Source organism: Castor canadensis, chromosome 13 (genome assembly GCF_047511655.1).
Source record: "Castor canadensis chromosome 13, mCasCan1.hap1v2, whole genome shotgun sequence".
NCBI lineage: Eukaryota > Metazoa > Chordata > Mammalia > Rodentia > Castoridae > Castor > Castor canadensis.
In genome coordinates, this window is record NC_133398.1 from 5,766,298 (window position 1) to 5,785,380 (window position 19,083).

Consider the following 19,083-nt stretch of genomic DNA (forward strand, 5'->3'; position numbering starts at 1 on the left):
GCTTCACATGTGGGAAGCATTTTTAATTCATTTGCCATTTGTTATCTCTCTTTAAACAAAAAAAAAATTCTCCCAAACATCCTGGGAGGCCTGTGATATCACGATTTTAAAATCCTCTGGTCTGAGACACTGCTTGGAAGATTCTCAGAGTTGGAGATTCCCACCAGCATCTCAGGGGTGGAGTCACCCCCAGTCACTAGGGCAGTGTACATGATGGCTGAAAGGAAGTTTTAGAGCTCAACTGTTCTAAAACGCAACTAAACTGCTGGCTTCTAGGTCAAAGTTCAAAGACCCTAACCACCACTCTCCCCATCAGGCACTCAGCAGATCTGGCTGGGTCCTGGTCTTGGATGGAGTCTCCTTGCTCGAGGCCAGAGTGCATGTTCACAGGCTGGCTGTTGTCTTCCTTCCTGGGTTCAGAGTGTCCACTACTCCCATAAGGCCTTGGTGGGCTGCAGGCAGAAGGGCAGAGCCTATCATACCCGGCTCTAGTTTCCAGACCCTCTTCTCCTGGGGCCTGCAGTGACTGAGAGTGAGCCCTTTCCTGGTAGAGGCTTGTGGTGGGTGTTTGTACAGTCCGACAGGCTACCTTACAGGCTACTTTAGTCTGGCCAGTTTAGACCCCAGTTTTTAGCATTCAATACTGCTCTCCAAGGAATCTTCTAGAATAGGACAGTCAAATCCTACTTTTCCTCCCATTCACCATCATCCTCCCTGAAACCCATCTCTCTCTGGGGTCTCAGGGGTGGGATGCCCAGGTGCTAGGGAAGGATTTCAGGGCCCCTGGCCGGTTCATACCAACACTGCCCCAGTGTCACCCCCTCCCTTGGCCCCCACCAGTGACCCATGCTTAGAGCACCATGGGTCTCTTTGGGGCAGGAGCACTAGGAGTGGTGAGGACTACAGTTTATTCTGCTCAGTTCCTTTGTGAGCCTTCTGGGCTCTGATGTCGATAAATTATGGGGGAAGGGGGAGGTCAGAGTGGCAGGTGGGGCTTCCAGCAGCAAATCTGGGCTGAAAATAGGCATCTCCTTCGTAATCAGACCCCACAGGTGGGCCTGAGCCAGGATGGCTTTGGAGCTTGGTAATCAAGGAATTAACACTGGGCCCTGCAAGCCAGGCAGGGAGTTTATCTTCAAGGACCTGTGCAGGTCCAGCCCAGGCCTGGAGAGTCTAAAGTTCTATGAGGAGAGCAGGGGAGGCAACGAGGCCTTTGTGTGAAGTAGTGGGGAGGTGTGGTGGTGATGAGGGCGATGGTGGTGATGATGGTGGTGGTGGTGGTGGTGGTGATGGTGGTGGTGGTGGTGGTGGTGGTGGTGATGGTGGTGGTGGTGATGATGATTGGTGGTGGTTGGTGATGTTGGTGATGGTGGTGGTGATGGTGGTGGTGGTGATGGTGGTGGTGATGTTGGTGGTGGTGGTGGTGGTGGTGATGGTGGTGGTGATGGTGGTGATGGTGATGGTGGTGGTGGTGATGGTGGTGGTGGTGGTGGTGGTGGTGCTGGTGGTGATGGTGGTGATGGTGATGGTGATGGTGATGGTGGTGGTACTTAGGTAGTTATGGTAATGGCAATAGTGATGATGATAATAATAATAGCCCTTACTTTGTGCCTACCCCTGTGCTATGGAGTTGGCATGCCTTATCTCCCTTCATCTTCATGGTCACCCAAGGCCTTATTACGTTATTTTTATCATCCTCATTTACAGATTAAGAAATTGAGGCTCAACATGATAAAAGCGAGAGCACACAAGGGAGGGGTGAGGATAGGTAAGACACTTAAAAACTAGCTAGCATTTGTTGCCCTTAATGCAGAGAAACTAAAGCAGATACCTTAAAGCAACTGAGGCCAATAGGAAAAGGGGACCAGGAACTAGAGAAAAGGTTAGATCAAAAAGAATTAACCTAGAAGGTACCACACACGCACAGGAAATCAATGTGAGTCAATGCCCTGTATAGCTATCCTTATCTCAACCAGCAAAACCCCTTGTTCCTTCCTATTATTGCTTATACTCTCTCTACAACAAAATTAGAGATAAGGGCAAAATAGTTTCTGCTGGGTATTGAGGGGGGGGAGCGGGAGGGGGGCGGAGCGGGTGGTAAGGGAGGGGGTGGGGGCAGGGGGGAGAAATGAACCAAGCCTTGTATGCACATATGAATAATAAAAGAAAAATGAAAAAAAAAAAAGAAAAAAAAAAGAAATTGAGGCTCAGAGCAATAAGTTAGCAAGTGGCAAGACTGGGACTGGAACTCACATCACCTGCCTGTACCACATGTGTTAACTCCTCATATCTGGCCCCTGCTACAGTGATGCAGAGAGGTCAACTAGAGGTACTTGCCACACCCATGTCCCCACCTCTCCAATTGACACCCCGTTGCCCAATCAGCCCCTGAGTCCGTGACCCCTCACTGACCCTTCTGTAAAGTGACTTCATGTCCCTACCTTCTTTGACTTCTGTAAGGGTGCCTAGAGACAGGCCTGATGAGCAGATAGGGAAACCGAGGCCAGAGAGGAGAAATGACTTGAAAACAGTTGATGAGGCCATTAACCAAGAGCCCAGGGTGTTGACTCTCAACTCAGGTTCTCCCAACACCCTTGCTGTGGCCATCAAGAGCAGTAGACAGGTCCCAGTGGGTGCCCTCACAGAGAGGGCAGAACACAGTAGTGATGAGGACACCACTGGGCTGTGCAAACTTATGCGAGCGTCCCACCTCTCTGAACTTCAGTCAGGACTCTGTGCAGTTCATGGTGGTGGAAACTTTTTGTCCTTGGAAGTGCTGGGCAGGACCACATTGAACCTGAGCTGTGACAGCCCAGCACCTTGGCATCCTGAAGGAGGCCTCCCTCGTGACCCCTGCTCAGGATGAACCATCCCTGATCCTGGATGAGAGGATCCAATTGATCCATCCCTTTGCACTGGAGTCTGTTAGGGACCAGGTCACACTTCCCCACCATCTAGTCTAGGATGAGAGCTGTCTTAGGAGGGCAGGCTGAGCAGCCTTCCTGAGCCTCACACTGGCAAGGGGCTGAGCTGTGGTGATTCCACCAGGACCTGTCAAGGGGCTCTGCCTGGCTGCTCAAGGGAAGAGGGACCCTATATTCATCCTGCTGTCACCATGATGGTGAGGCCTTCTAGCAGTGGGACCCACTGGGCCATAGCCCCCTCCGCAGCACCCAAGCTGTTGATGGAGAAATGTAAAAAAACAGAACCAGATGCCTCTGTGAACATCCCTGGCACTCCGAAGGCAGGAGCTCCATCCTGAATGTGCTCACTTCCTTTCTGCTGCCTCCTGTCTGCTGCCTCCTGCTCCCCCACTCTCCTGGCCCAGCCCAGTCCTGATGACAGGCCCACACTTCCCTGCCAGTCTCAGCATCCAGCTAGGCTTTGGAGGTCCCCCTCACTCCCACTCTACTCACCTCAAATTGCTCAAACTTCCCAGCAGAGACTCAGTCTGCACCCCAGGCTTTGTCTGCCCTCCGCCTCTTGGCAGCTATACTCCTGGCCACTCCATCTGGCCTGGTGCCCAGCCCCATGTCTGATGGCCCCCAGCTGCCCCTCCTCCTCTCAAGAGGCCATGGCCTTTGTCAGCCCCCAGGGACCTTCTACAGAGGAAATGAGGCCCCAGCTGTGTTCTGAGAAAGGTGACTCATGACAGGGGCTTGTGGCTGTGATTGCCCTCCCTCCTGGACTCAGAAGAGAGGCAGAGAAGGGACTGGGTCTCCAGGGGATCCAGCTGCTCTGGATCGTTGGCTTAGAAGAAACTTGTGCCACAGCCAACTGGCGGGCACAAAGGCCTCCCCAGAGCCCCTCCCTTCAGGCTCTCCTTGACACAGACCCCAAGGTCTACTGGACAATGAATTGAGGAAGAGGGCTCTGCTAGGCATGTGGAGGGCCCCTGCCTGCCTCAGTTTCCCATCTGGACATCAAGAGGGTAGAGCTGGATGACCTCTATCAGTTCTTCCAATTCTGATATTGCAGAATTCTAGAATAGCCCCCTCCAACCCACCACAACCCCATCTCCATCACTAAGGGAAAATAAAAGGAAAAATAACACCCACCCCATCTAATCCTTTCCCGGCTTATACCACGCAGCTCAGCTCTCTCGCAGGCTCCTCTGGGGGATGATGGAAATGTGAATTTAAATAGAGTTATGTTGAAAGAACATTACCCAGCACGGTCCCAGCAGGGAGAAGTCCTGCCGAGACGCAGAGGCAGGGCCCGCGGTCGGCGTGTTTATGAGAGAGGCCAGCACCTTTGGACAATTACAATCAGGACAGCTGATTAGCCTTCCTCATCGCCTCACCCCTTCCTATGAATTTCCTTAATAGCTAGCTGCCTTCTTTTGGGGTGCTGGAGATGGCTGCTGGGGACTAGCAGCGTGTGGCTGCTAGTGGAATCTGATGGCACCATGATTCCATCCTCAGCCAGCGCGGACTCCACACCAGCTTTCTGGGCAGCTTGCTCCCACTCCCTGGCGGGGGTGGCCACCAGCCTGGGACAGGATTAGCATGGCTGTCTGCTCTGAGCTGAGGCCTCAGACACGGAGCCCTGGGCTGAGCCAAGCTGGTGCCATGAGCTGGGGACATCCAGGAGTCCTGGCTCCTTCCACAGAGCCTGAGGCTGGATGGCCCTACACTGCTCACCTTTTCCCTCCACCTGAGTGCCCTTGAAGGGCAAGACAGTCTGTCATCTTCAGTCCTAGGTGCAAGAGGGTGCTTGGGGCAGTGCTGTATGTAGCATAGATCTCCATAGGGTTGGCTAGGAGAGGCAGCAGGATCACAGGTGGGCTTCTTAGAGGGACATTCCTTAGGGGGTTTCCAACACCCCCCCAAGCTCAGACCAGGGGCCAAGTCAACCCCCTAAGGGGAGACCAGAGCCGGGGCAGGGTGTGTGATACCCTGATCGACAGGCTGGTTGGAATGGGATCCTAGGGTGGCCATGTAAGAGACTCCTGGAGGAGTGGTGGTGGTGGTGGTGATGGTGGTGGTGGTGATGGTGATGGTGGTGGCAATGGAGGTAGTGACTGATGATTGTCACCTGCCCAGAGACAATCATTTCTGTAACTGCTTCCTGTGCACCCTCTAAGAGCTCACACCACACCAGGCCTCCCAGGAGAGCCAGCAATACTGCCAGTCTTTGAGATAGGTGGCTGTCAGCTCCTTGGGGACAGCAAGAGGTCTATTCCTGGGCTCAAGAGCAGTGGCCTTTGAGAGCAGGTGTGGTGCGGGAAGGAATGGCCACAGACAGGAACATCCCACAGAGAAAGGAGAGGTGGGTTTGGATGGCATAAGGGTTTGGATGACCTTGATCTTGACCCCCCAGCAAAAGGGTCTGTGCTTTCTTCTGTTGAGAACGGGGGCAGGAACAAGGGAAGTAGGGTTTGGGAAGTCAGTGCTCTCTGATGTACCATTTGGGGCAGAGCAGGTGCTACTTCCTGAGAAAGCACAATTAAGCAACAGTGTCCCACCCACGGAGTACCCACCCCGCCCAGCGCCACGCTCAGCCCTGGTCAGACCCCTCTGCGTGAGGCCTCAGGGGGCCCTGGGAGGTAGGGCCTCCTTCCTTGGAGCGAGCCTACTTCTTCCCCTCGAGTACGGGCTGCAGATAGGGGCTTACCTCTGACGGGGAGTGTGTTGGAACTGATGGACCGTGACTTCCAAGCATAGGCCATAGAAGATTACGGTTTCTGTCTTGTTCTTTCTCTCCAGTGGGCTGCTTGTTCTGCGAGAGGCCAGTTGCCATTTCGTGAGACACTCAAGCTGCCCTGCACCAAAGTCCATGGGGCCAGAAATTGAGGTTTCCAGCCAAACAGCCATGTAAGTGAGCCATCTGGGAAGTAGATCAGACAGCCACAGCCCATGTTGACGTTTGACTGCAGCCTATCGAGGGGTCCTGACCAAGAGTCACCCAGCCACGCTGCTCTTGAATCCCTGACCCTCATAAATTAGGTGAGATAAAAACATATTTGTGGTCTTTGACCCTTAAGTTTGGGACAATTTGGTCCACAGTCATCAATAACCAACATACTACCTACTTTGTTCTGAATAGAAATTCCAGGTGGGGGCCTTCCAGTTGGGGTCTGGACTGAGGCAAAGCCACCTTGGCTGGGACACTTGTCTCAGCAAGAAAGGTGTTTGTGGGGACCAGGCATTGGGTGGGGGTGGGGGGAAGGTGTCAGGGTCTACATCTCACCTCCTCTCTGCTTCCCAGCAGGGGGAGCTATCTTATTGCTTGATGGCTGCCCCTGTGGACACCAGAGCAGAGACACTGCGCCACCAGGAGCTGCTCAGCAACTGGAAGTGGATCCCTGCAGGCCAGGGGTCACATTCATTCATTTGTTCATTCATTCACCAGCCCTACTGTTTGTCAGAACCAACCAGAGCCCTGCATTAAGACCCTGCCTCCTCTGTTGCCCCTCTCTACTGGGGTACAGGCCGGGCCTTAGGATGTTGGGCTGAGGTCGCCCCACATCCCCAGGTGGCAGAGAAGGCAAACAGGGCAGGGTTCAAGGAGGTCACAGCCTTCCCACCAGCACTGGGCTCCACACAGTGTGGGAAAGAAGGCAGGAGATTCCAAAGGCAAGGCCAGAGTTGGGCAGGGGGAGGGAGCGTCTTAAAGACGTCCTGCCCTCTCACTCTGTAATTCTCTCCCTGAGAACCCACCTCAGGAAATAATTAGCAAGGCGGACAAGGCCATCCACTGTGCATTTTTTCGAAACAGTTGGAAGACGGAAGTAATCATCCCAAAAGAAGAGAAATTTACAAACATGCACCTTGCACATCCTAACTCTGGAAGGAGTTGGACCCAGTTAGACCACCCACGGAGGACTCTCCAGTCTTCAGCTGTGTGACCACTCTGGGCCTCAGTTTCCTCATCTGTAATTGGGGATTTATGGGTCCTTATAGGATTAGATGAGCAGTACCTGTAGATGCTGCACTCAGCTCCTGGCACCTGGAATGTCAACTAATACCATTATCAGACAGGCTTATGTTTAAATGTGAAGCTTGGAAGTTTTTTTTTTTTTTTGGTGGTACTGGGGTTTGAACATAGAGCCTCATGCTTGCTAGGCAGGTGCTGTACCACTTGAGCCACTTCACCAGCCCTATGATGGTTTTTTCGAATTTTCCTGATCTCTGCCTCCTGGATAGCTAGAATGACAGGCATGAGCCACCAAGCACCTGGTTGGAACTGTTAAGAGCATGGAGACATTCTTTCAGCCAGGTGACACAGTGGTGTGTATTGTGTGACTCGGTCTGGTAAAACATGAAGGCCACCTCCACTCAGCCGGGGGACCCTCCTCTGGTCAAGGGCACAGATGCCCCATTACTGCACCAGCCCTGGGCAGTGTCTGGCACATGACAGCAGTACGTACTTCAAAACACAGGTTAAGTTAGAATTTTTGCGAAGGAATGGGAGACTCATGTCAAGCCTGCACATGCAGCTCCTGGCTGTCTTCTGGCATCTTCTGCCACAAGCAGAGTTGTGCACACAAGTGTCTTATTTAGAGGTGACAAGGAAGCACTGAAGGACAAAGGTCGGGGGGCGGCTCAGGCACCTGGCTCAAGCCCCCAGAGCAACTCGGGAAACAGAGTAGCATTGCCTCCCAAAGGGCGAGAGAGCTGGGTAGGAGGGTCTCTCACTCTTCCGGTTTCCATCCATCTGTGGCCAAGCGCTGCCTCTGGGGCACAGGGTGCACTTGTAGGTTTTGGCGTGGTCTGAAGCAGTGAGCACCCAGTGCCCGCAAGGACAGGCTGCACTGTCCTTGCACTGCACTGTCCTTGCATTTGCACTGCAAATGTTAAGTAAACACTTTCCTGCCCCAGCCCAGGAGGCAGCTCGGTACAGAGTCAGGACTCAAGGAAGGTGCCATCCCACCTGCCCCAGAGTCTCCAGTGATGACTCAGACAACAGATGAGAAGGGAGCACCCCAAAGCGGTAGCCAGGATAGTTTCTGGGCACAGTAATAACAGGCTATTTTTATAATTGCAAAAGAGTTATGATTACAGACGTGTGCAGATGGCCGCCAGGGCTGTGAGGAGTCCAGAGTCGGGAAGTGCTCAAAGAAGCGCTTCTGTTTTAGGCTCGCAGTGAACGGCATAGTGTGCTGAGCACACTATGTGCTGAAGCCAGGCCAAACTCCCATCGCACAACCTCACATTTTCCTTCATGCTGCCCTGGAAGGAGGCGGGTGCCTCCCTCTGCTGTGTGATAGTCAGCTATGGCCTTGATAATGCTGTGTAACGGCCATTCCCACATTTCTATTTCTGGCTCATGGCTGTGCTAGGGCCAGTGGCTTCCCAGGGCATGGTCTTCTCTGGCGCTGAGAGCAGTGCAGGAGGACATCTCTTAAGAGATGTTAGGTCTGTGCTCAGAACGCCACTCTGTGCTTCTGTCTAGGTGCCCTTAGCCAAAGCAAGTCTCAGGCAAGTCCCTCCTTGTGGGGCAGGAAGCACAAAGGTCACCAGGTAAAGGGTGTGGTTGTGAGTCTCCAACAGCAGGGGAGGAGCTAAGAGCAGTAATGCATCTACCCCCAGCCCACTCCCCACCTGCACCCTCTTTCAGGCTCTGGCTCGGAGCAAGGTCTCCAGCCCAGACCTCGCCCTGAGCTCTGCCGTCGAGCATTTGATGCCCACCCTCTGCCCTATGGGAGGCCTCTGGGCAGCTCACACTAACACAGCCAGAACAGAGCTCCTGACTCCAGGTGCCTCGCCCCACACCCTGTTTTCCCCATCTTAGAGCCTGCTGTGCCCCTGGGCCAGGCCTCAGACCTAGCCCCCTTGATTTTTTTCTTTACCTCCTGCCCACAACCTCTCCCACCCCCATCAGGCCTCAGGCTCCATCTCCTAAACTCATCCCTCACCTGTCCCTCTCCCTGGATTCACTGCAAACACCCCAGTCAGCTGTTCCATCTCGTCTTGTTCTCCCGGATCCCTACCTCTAGACTCCCTTGGAGCCCATCCTCACCACAGCAGCCAAAGCAAGCCTGCAAAACTCTATCAGGTCATGCCACACCCCTGCCTACCCTAAATCCCTCCCTGTGTAAAATGAGTAAAATCCACACTCATTCCCTCCCTGTTTCTTCTATCCCTCCTTCCCTCTCTGGCCTCATCTCTCCCCCAGCTTGTCCCCTGTGCTCCAACTACAAGGCCTGTTGTCAGGTCTTAACATATGCCAGCCTTGTTCCTGCCCCAGGGCCTTTGCACCTACTGTTCCCCCTACCTGGAGAGAAATCCCTCAGAGCCCCTCACATTGGGCTCCTTATTCCCCAAACACTGCCCACTCTTCTTCCAACCTCTCTGTGTGACAGCATCCAGTTTCATTTTCCTAGAGCACAGATCACCGTTGGAATGCAGCTTGCACGTTCTCTAGAATTAAATTCTACGTAATAGAACTCAGTATGTGTTTTCCGAAGGAACTTGCTGGAGATGGAAGTGGCAAGAGAGTGGCAGCTGTCCTTGGGAAGTGGCTGGGGAGCTTCCAGATGTGTCTGGATTCCCTGGGAGTCACAACCTGGAGCACAGGGAGGTCTGCCAGGGGGTAGTTGAACCCCCCATTGAGGCTCAGGGGGTTGCTCACCCCCAGGGGCACACAGGTGAGGCCACTTCTACCAGGCTTCGCTGCCACTCCAGGCAGCGGGCAGAGCGAGAGCCAGAGCCTCTGGTATGGCACACCTTAAACCCCGAATCCCACAGCCGTGGGCTCCCAGATGTGGGGAGCAGACCCAGCCCTGCTAGGCCACGTATTCAGACAGGAGAAATTCCACCTTCCAGGACAGGAGGGTGACAAGGAAACTAAGAAGATGAGGGAAAGGTTTCTCCTGTTCCTATGAGGACTGGGGTCTGGGGGGGGGGGTGCTGCGTTTCCCTGCTAGTGGGAGTGGACAGGCACAGCTGCATTGCACGGGTTCTGGAAGGGCTCCGGGGTCCTCCAGGTTGGTGGGGGCTGGGCAGTACAACTGGCAAGGAGAGGTGTGTGGGCTGCGAAGCATAGGGTGATTGTCCTGTCTTTGCAACCCATTGACATGTTTCTGAAATTTGACCCAGACATCAGCCTCCTCAGAGTCACAAATGACAGCTGAGTTGTCCACCCCATGGACAGCTCTGTCGGGGGAGGATTCCCACCAGGGCAGAGCTTTGCCTGGGGACAGGTGCTCCCCCACTCCCCGTTCCATGAACCCACACTGAATTAGGGCAAGGTGGGGCAGGTGGCCTCCATCGGAGGTGCTCGTGAATGTTGTGGAACGACTGAGGAAGGGGACAGAAGAAAAGAGCCAGTGAGCAACAGGTACGCCAGCCTCCATCTCCCACTGCAGCACTACAAGAAAATCAGGTATGGGGACCCCACACCCTGTTGGTGGGGGAGTCTGGTGGAGCAGCAACTTGGCCGCTTATGAAGTTAGACTCCCACCCTGTGATCCAGCAGGACCCCAGCACACGCCCAGGGATGTGTGCCCATGCGTGTTCACAGCAGCACTGTCCTTCACGGCCCTCGGCGGAAGCAGGCCAAATGTCCATCAGCATGGACAGCGTTAGAGTGGCAGCTGTAAGATGAAGTACTGTGGTTGATAAAAAGGCCGGGCCATCCACTTACTCTCAAGCTGGATGAATCACAGGTCTGATGTGGCACGAAAGATGACCAGCTCCAAAGAGCACACGGCAATGATTCTATTTACATAGCATGTAAGAAGAGGCAAGGCGGTGCTGACCGAGTGGCTCAAGTGGTAGAGCACCTGCCTAGCAATCGTGAGGCCCTGAGTTCAAACCCCAGTGCTGAAAAAAAAAAAAAGAAGAAGAAGAAGAAGCAAGGGACTAAGTTGTGGTGGTCAAAACCCAAGCGGTGGTTATCTTAGGCAGGGTGACCAGGCATGGCGGTGAAAACGCCCCATACCATACCTTGAACATCTGTGCACCTTGTCACTTGTAAATTTGACTTTATTTCCTAAAGTTAAAAAGAAAACAAAAGCTGACATGTAGGAAGAGGAAATTTTCAGTAATATGGTAGACTAGATACTCGTAACAAAAACTCGGCTATAACCAGCAAACATCCTTTTTGTTTGTCTGTTTTGGTTATTTATTTGCTTTTTGGTGGTGCTGCGGTTTGCATTCAGAGCCTTGCACTTGCTAGGCAGGTGCTCTACCACTTGAGCCACTCTGCCAGCCCTTTTTGTGTTGATTATTTTTGAGACAGGGTCTTGCTTTATGCCCAGGGCAGACTGGACATCTATCTTCCTATTTAGCTGGGATGACAGGCATGTGCCTCATGCCCAACCATTGACTAGGACAGGGTCTCTAAACTTCTTACCTGGGTTGGTCTTGAACCTTGATCCTTAATCCTCCGATCTCTGCCTCCCAAGTAGCTAGATTACAGGCATGTACCACTGCATCCAGCCAGTTTGTTTGTTTGGAGACAGGGTCTTCTAATGTAGCCCAGGCCGGCCTTGAACTCAAATCCTGCTGCCTCAACCTCCCCAATGCTGGGATTATAGGCATTTACCACCATTGGCATGGCAACAAACATTCTTTAATTGTATTAACTAAACTCACAAAAAATGAAGGAAATCAACAGGGATCAGAAAACAAAGAGGAGTTGGAAACCAAGCCATATTGCCCAAGGGCTTATCAATCCTGGGAACGTGTTCTTGGGTTTCATGGCCCCAGAACACAGGCCTTGGGCTCCAGGAAGGGTGGGGAGTTGGACCCAACCTGAAGCCTGGCCCACACCCTCCGTGAATGCAAAGGTTCGAGAAAATTCTCTCTGCAGGGAGAAAAAAGTCCCCTATAAATGAATACCCACAGTCCTGTTCTTATGAATATTTTATATTTATTTATTTATATATTTATTTCATTTTAATAATGTATTTTATTTAAACCATTATATCCAAAATATTACCACATCAACATCTAATCAGTATAAACATTATTAATGAAATATCTTACATTCCTTTTCTCATACTGTCTTTGAAAGCTGGTGTTTATACTTACTGGACATCTTAATTCAGGTATTGAATTTTCATAAAGAATAATTGGTCTTTATTATCATTAAATAAAATTTAACATGGAAAAGTAGATTCACGCACCTAGATTTTTTTGAACATATATATTTAAGAGTTTCCCAGGAACTGACTTAAGTATAAGTTCTGAAATTTAATTAATTTCAAGTGCTAACAGTCACTAGATACGTGTCTATATTTATGGTTAGGTCCAAGGGCAGAGGAAAGGGTGACACCAGTATGGCATAGAGGAAAGGTGAAGTCTGCAGAAATTCAGGGTAAGCTTTGCAGGTCACATTTGGGGACAAATTCCTTTGGTCCACACCAGGAAGTGAGGTAAGGCTTTCCAAAGTCCACTACTACAAAGTCATTGCAGAGGGACTTCTGGGAATGATTAGCTCTCATGGAAACTTTAGATCCAAATTCATTCTACATGAAGGATGGCAACTTAAGGTGGTCCTGGGCTTGGAAGGTCCTTAGGTACCTGGTGGATCAAAAGCATATCCTCCATGGAAAGAAAAACTCCCAGCCCAGCACACACAAAATTCCCACAGACAAAGCTCTGACAAAGATGCAATTCACAATCCAAAATTACAAACACATGAGAAAACGAGTCACCTGAAGTGAGAGCTGAAGAAATAAACAAGTAACACAACCAGGGACTTGGACGATAGGATTACAGTGCATGGAATACAAAAGAAGTATGGAAGGAAAATACACCATTTTTGAAAGCTGGGCTCCTTGTAGGTTGGGATGTGACCATTGATTTTTGTCTGGACTTCTGAGCAGAAATTTCATTTTTTATTCCAAAACAAATATTTCTAAGCCAAGTGTTAGCTGCCCAGAGGTCCCCAAATTCTGTAGCTGTGAGTTTAAAATGGGAATTCTGGAGTTAGACCAGGGCGTTTAAATTGAAGCTGCGATGTTTCTGAGACGTATGACCTTGAACAAGGTACTTGACCTCAACCGTTTCTTCATCTGTGAAATGGGGATTGGCACAAATAGTGTTGCTTAGGCACTTGTGAAACTTCCAATGAGAAAACTGAGCAGCACCTTCAATACCTGGCACACAGCAGGTGTGCCACCGGCACACAGTAGGCATGTCAAATGACAACTGCCCTGAGCTCGCTGAAATGCAAATTAAAGCATCTTATGCATGTGGCCTCCTGAGGGAGCGCCTGCTTGGTCTGAATTCTGTATCTTTATAGAACTCCCCCTCCCGTCCCATCTTGTTTTCATTGTCTTTCTCTGACTTTGGTGTGGGGCAGGGCCTGTTTTTGTGACCCCAAAGCATTAGCAACACAAACCTATACTGCAGAACAGACCTTTTACCAAGCCTGGGGGGTAACAGAATTCTTCCCTGGCAAGACTCCAAGAACCACTTTCAACACAAGAGCAAACAAACGTCCCACGCATCAGGGCCAGCCCCCATTGCGGGCATCTGCCCCAGGCCCCACCTGCCTGTGAGCTAAGACCCCTCCCCACCCCTTGCTCTCTTCCCTCTCCCTCAGCCCCTGGTCCTCTGAGAGCACATCTGACCAGGACCCCAGTCCCCTGGGTTTCTTTTGTCTCTCCTGAGTTCTGCCCTTCCCGCCCTGACCGACCTTGAACCTCAGCTTTTCACAACCAAATCACCCATCAGGATGATCTGCTGAATAAAAGCCAGTTTTCCTCCTAAGAGGACCTCTGTTCACGGGTTTAACGTAACATTTTTCTGCTGCATGTGGAGGTGCATGACCGTAATCCCAGCACTCGGGAGGCTGAGGTAGGAGGACAGAGAGTTTGAGGCCAGCCTGGGCCACAAAGTGAGACCCTGTCTCAAAGAGGGCTGGAGACACAAGAGAGAGAGGCAGGTGCTGTCCACACCTGTAACAACCTTGTGTCCCTCCCCTCCTGAGCTCCAGCTCAGCCTTGACAGCTCAGCCTTGTCACGTGCTTCTCTGGTGACATCTGACAGGCTTGCTGCAAAACGCCACACACAGCAGCATCCTGGTGGACTTGGGGCACACACTCTCTACCCATGCTCAGCGAGTCAACACAGGTTCTCCCATGTGCACGCACACGCACACACACACGCACACACACGCACACGCACACGCACACACACACACACTCCCTGTTAATTCTCTCCTTTGATCACAGCCTCTGGTCTGTCATCACCACTCATGTTGACAAAGCAAAATAAAAAACAAAAAGAAAGAAATCCACCCTGTCACTTGGACCCCCCCAGCCCTTGCCAGGCTTGGCAGCCCCCACCCCACCCCCGCCTTTGTATTATGGATTTATGTCAAGGTATGTTGGATTCTAAATTAAATGTCAGCCCACTGTACATTTCTGGCTCCAGCCGCAGAAAATGAGGAGCTAGCGCTGGAGACTATCCAGTTCTTCAGCTCCCGTGCCTAACCGTGAGGGGTGACAAGCGTTGAATCACGGCACGGTGCCTTCCCATGCCATGGGAAGCCAAGATAAATTTATTTTTAATGATAAATGTGACTGTCAGAGTTAAGTTGAGACAGCTTTACAGAGAGAGTTGAGTGCCCTTGGCATGGCAAGGCAGAGGTGGGTGGACGAGGGCCAGAGGTCCCGACCTCCTGGGTAGCCAGCCTCCAGGCCCCGAGAGACTGGCACATTTGACATTCTGCCCACGTTGGCTGAGTCCCTGCTGCATGCCAGCTCAGCAGCGTGTGCTGGGTGGCTCCGGCCCAGCTTTGGCTGACCAAGAGGCACTGAGGCATTTGAGAAAGAGATGGGCTCTGGCAGTGATGACCAGGGTTCAAGTTCTGGCCTTGCCACTGGCTGTGTGACCTTGATGAAGTCACGTAACCTCTAGGAGCTTCAGTTTCCTTATCTTTAAAATGGACAGATTAACAACACGCATGGGTCTTTAGTGAGTATAGCATGGAAAAAGGTAATATTGCTAATGAATGGTGTCCAGCACATGGAAAGTGTTTGCTGAGTGGCAAATCGATATTAAATGTATTATTTTATTAATAGAACTATCACCCAAGTTAAGTAACTTACCTTTCTGAGTCTGTGTCCTTGTCCATAAGATGCTCCCACTTATTAGGGTGGCTGGGAGGATGCAAGATGCCAGCACAGACTGAGCATAAGGGTGAGACTCCACAGACAGCAGCTAGTCCAGGGCTGGCACCCTGAATGTTGTCACCCGATGTCCTCAGCCACTCTTCCTTATATCTTCCTTGGCTGGCTTCATTCTGTCCCTCCTATGTTGGCGTGCACTACACCCTCCCTGCTAAGGAAAGTTCTCAGTGGCAGGCCTCGGGAGCCACGCCCTCCCTCTGGACCACTGGGTCCTGACAAGGACATCTGCCTTTGGCCAGCCGATGATCTATGATTGATGTGTCCTGGCTCAAAAGGAAGAGCAGAACAATTGCTGCCCCTCTCCCTGGAATTTCAACTAAAAACCCAGACTGGAGTTGCCTATTGGTGGAGTTATCACAGGCTGCTGGGCATGGAAAGGAAAAACAGGAATTGGTGAGCCAGACGGGAGTGGCAGCCACAGGTCAAATCCCTTGTGTTCACGGGTCCTAGGTTCCTCCTTCCCTGGCTCCTGAACTGGAGTGCTTCCTCTCGGGCTGGCTAGAACGGCCAGTATGCTGAGCCTGGCTGGGCTGGTCCCTGTGTTCTGTGACCATCAGCCTTGTTAAAGGGCTGTCTGTGGGGTCAGCTGCCCTTTTTGGCTCTCAGAGCACTTGGATGCCCAAGTGCATCAGGTGAGCGAGGAACGTAAAGTGCTAAGCAGACTTATCTTCTGGGGTCTCGAGCAGAGGCGTTGGCACAGAACCAGGTGGGGCGAGGCCTGTCCCCTAGCACACCTTTTGCACTCCTGCGAGGCAGGAGAGCTGAGAACCCCACTGCGCAGCAGGTGCAATGATCTGCTAGCAAACACTGCCAGGAGGAGCCGCTAGGTGGCTCCTGCTCACCTGTGCAATCGCCCTTCTGCAGGCCTGGGAGCATGCCTCCAGTGTGTGCTCCTGTTTGCACTGGCCCAGCCCGCTGCGGTCTCTCCCACTCTCCAGGAACCCATCTGGAGTGCCTTCTTCCCCATCCTCTGGATACCCCCATCCTCCTCGCAATACTTTTCCCGACTGCCCAGTGCACACCTCAGGACCTCCTCCATCGTCTTTAGCACCTCCCTCAGATTGGCAGTTCAGGGTCTCCCCAGGGCAGAGACTCCTTTTGTCTGTGCACAGACTTCCCAAGGGGGGATGTTTTCCTCCCCCAGAACTGTGGAATCAATCACAGACTTTCACCCCTTCTACACCACGCCCGCTTCCTGTGCAGGGGCCTGAGAACCACACAGCTCCCAGATTCCTCCTTCAGTGGACTGGGTCACAGCAAGAAAGTTTGAGCCTTTCCCTGTCAGCTGCTTTGGTACTCTGTCTCCCAAGACCCCCCCGAAGAAGGAGCTGTTGACACTTTGCCATGCATAGGGAAACTGAGGCTCAGAGAGACACAGTTCTTTGACACAAATCACAGAACCACCACATCCTTGTGACCATGCCTGAGGGCCCTCTAGGTCATCTGCAGACCTCCTTAGTTGATAGGAAAAAAGCCCAGGGAACAGGTGTCACCAAGAAAGAGCTGGACTAGAACTGGAACCCTGTCTCTGAACTCTCTGCCAGTGCTAGGAGTAACCTGGGCAGCCTCCAGGTGGGGGCAGCTAGGCTGGGGCTGCAAGTGAGGAAGGACATTGTAGACACACAGCTGGGTGACAGCTGAGGAGGCTCGGATGCCCTGGGGCTCTCAGAGGCAAGGCAACTCTACCCAGGATAGGTAAGCCCACCCCCCACCCACCCCTCCCGGGTAGCCTGCCCCACTCCTGAGGGACTTCGAGAGAGGGACAAAGAGAGGGACAGAGATAGGACGACAGACTGGCAGCCGGTGGGAGAGAGACGAAGACAGCGCCAGGGAACATCTTGGCGGGCCAAGGCGCCCCAGGAGCCGGAAAACAGCTTTGGGGAGTAGCGGGGGGCGCGGGGAACGGGGACGTCTATCTGGAGCTGGGGGGAGCCTAAGACCAGGCGGCCGCAGACGGGCGCGGGGGAGGGGCGCGGCGGGCGTGTGGGAGCCACCCGGTCAGAAGCCACAATAGCAGCTCGTTAACCGCGCAGATTAAGGACTTTGTCAATTACCTCCGAAGGCTGCTCGGGCGGATTAAATGCTTTTAAAAGTGTCGCCCGTGGGAGGGGGCGACTAAGAAGCCCCCTCCCGACTCAAATCCCTCCTCTCGGAGCAGAGGAGGAGGCGGGGGCTGAGACCGCGCGGGGCGCGCCTGGGGAGCGCGGCGATCGGCCGGGAGCGCGGGAGAGCGCGGGGCGGCTCGTAACCGCAACCGCGGCTCGGGCGGCTGTCGCACCCGCGGGGACCCCATTTCTGCCCACGGGCCTCCTGACCAGGGAGGCGTCGGGCCCGCTGTCGGTCCGGGAGCTCCGGGACACGGGAGTGCGGACGCAGCCGGGGCGTGCCCAGGGGCGCCTGGAGAGTCGGGGTCCGGAGCTGGAGGTCCCAGGGTCTGGAGGCTACGCGGCTGGGTGCACTTGACCCAGCACCCGCACCTGGATCTCGGAGCCCCGCAGGGGGCGCAACCAACCCCTGCCGGGCCCTTTTCTCGGGCTGAGCCCTGCGCTCAGAGCCGGCTCCCGGGAGACTCCCGACCACACTGCGGGGGCGCCCTCGGGGCTCTCCCGGCGCCGCGCCCCGCGCACGGTGAGTTGGTGCGAGTCCCGCCCGGGAGGAAGTTTGTGCCGGGCGCCGCCGGGGTCCTCAGGCCCCTCGTGGAGCCCGCAAGAGCCCAGCCGCCCGAGCCGGTTGGCTGCCCTTCCCGACCGCCCGGGGTTCGGGGCCGCGTCTGCTTGCCTGGGCCACCCGGTCCTCTTTGGAGGTGGAGTTAACTATCTAAGCCCGCGGCGTGCTCGCGTGTCGTGGCCGGGAGGCCGAGGGGAGCAATAAACGGCAAAGAGTCCGAGACAAAAAGACGCGGAGATTGAGACGCGGGAGGGAGGCGGGAGGGAGAGGAGCGCGCAGGGAGGCGCGGGAGCGGGGAGCGGGGACGGCGCGCAGCGCGAGCGGCGGGCGGGCGGGCGCCGGCGGCTCTCGCGCTCCCGCTCGGCTCTCACCCGCACACACCCGCGCGCCCACCGGGGCTCACACTCCTGCACACGTCCGCCCGCTCCCGGGTGCCCGGGCGATCGGCCCCGAGGCGGGGACCTGCGGGCAGAGCGCGCCCGAGCCCGCGCCCACCTCGCCGCCTTTGCGCTCCGCAGCGGCGCGCCTCACCCGGCGCCCCCGCCAGTCCTGCCGGAAGATGGTCAACGACCGGTGGAAGACCATGGGCGGCGCTTCCCAACTTGAGGACCGGCCGCGCGACAAGCCGCAGGTACACACGGGCGGGCGCGGGGACACGGGTCCCCCCCCGGCTGGGGAAGCGGTGTCCGCTCAGGCCGGCGCGGCTGGCGCCTAGTGCGGGGGCTGGAGTTTGGGGAGCGCTCCTGCGGCGCTCCGGAGCCTCGGGGCGGGAGCTCTCCTTTCCTCCTCCAGCAGCGAGGATTTGAACTCGGGGTTCGGATGGGGGCGGCGCCCCTGCAGCAGCCACGCGCGCTGCGGCCAGGTCGCCCAGCCCCTAGCGGAGACCCTGGCGCTCGCGTGTGTAGCGGGAGTAGGTGACCTATAGTTCCCTGCGTGACGAGTCCTTTCGTTTGCTCTATGTGACCACCGACAAATGACCCCCGCGCTGATTCTCGTTTCCTTACCTCTCTGATATGCATCCTTGCCACTTTGAAGTTCTGCTCTCAGGTTGCCACTGGTGCAGGCACCTGGCACGTCAATCTGAGCTCCAGGACCAGGACATAACCCCCTTGGGTCACCTCTGAATCTTTCCTCTTTAGCTAGGACCCTGTATACAGTAGGGGACCAATAAATATTCATCTGTAAGACTGCTGGGCTTTGTGACACTCCGACTTTAAGACAAGGAAAGCAAGGCTCAGAGAGGGCCAGCTCCAGCCTGAGGCCACTCAGTCTGGAGGGATTTGAACCCTGGTCTGTGTGCTCTAGGGCTGGTCTCTGCAGGGGCA

General features: G+C 54.2%; 1 protein-coding gene across 1 annotated transcript in view; it reads left to right on the forward strand.

The window, feature by feature from the left end:
• The first annotated feature begins 18,302 nt into the window (after window positions 1–18,302).
• The window catches only part of Fibcd1 (fibrinogen C domain containing 1), a 30,857-nt gene continuing 30,076 nt past the window's right edge, over window positions 18,303–19,083 (forward strand). Inside the window, exon 1 of the mRNA XM_074052987.1 lies at window positions 18,303–18,389. Within this exon, the coding sequence (XP_073909088.1) occupies window positions 18,318–18,389 (72 nt within the window). The 5' untranslated portion in view covers window positions 18,303–18,317. The remainder of the gene's footprint in view (window positions 18,390–19,083) is intronic.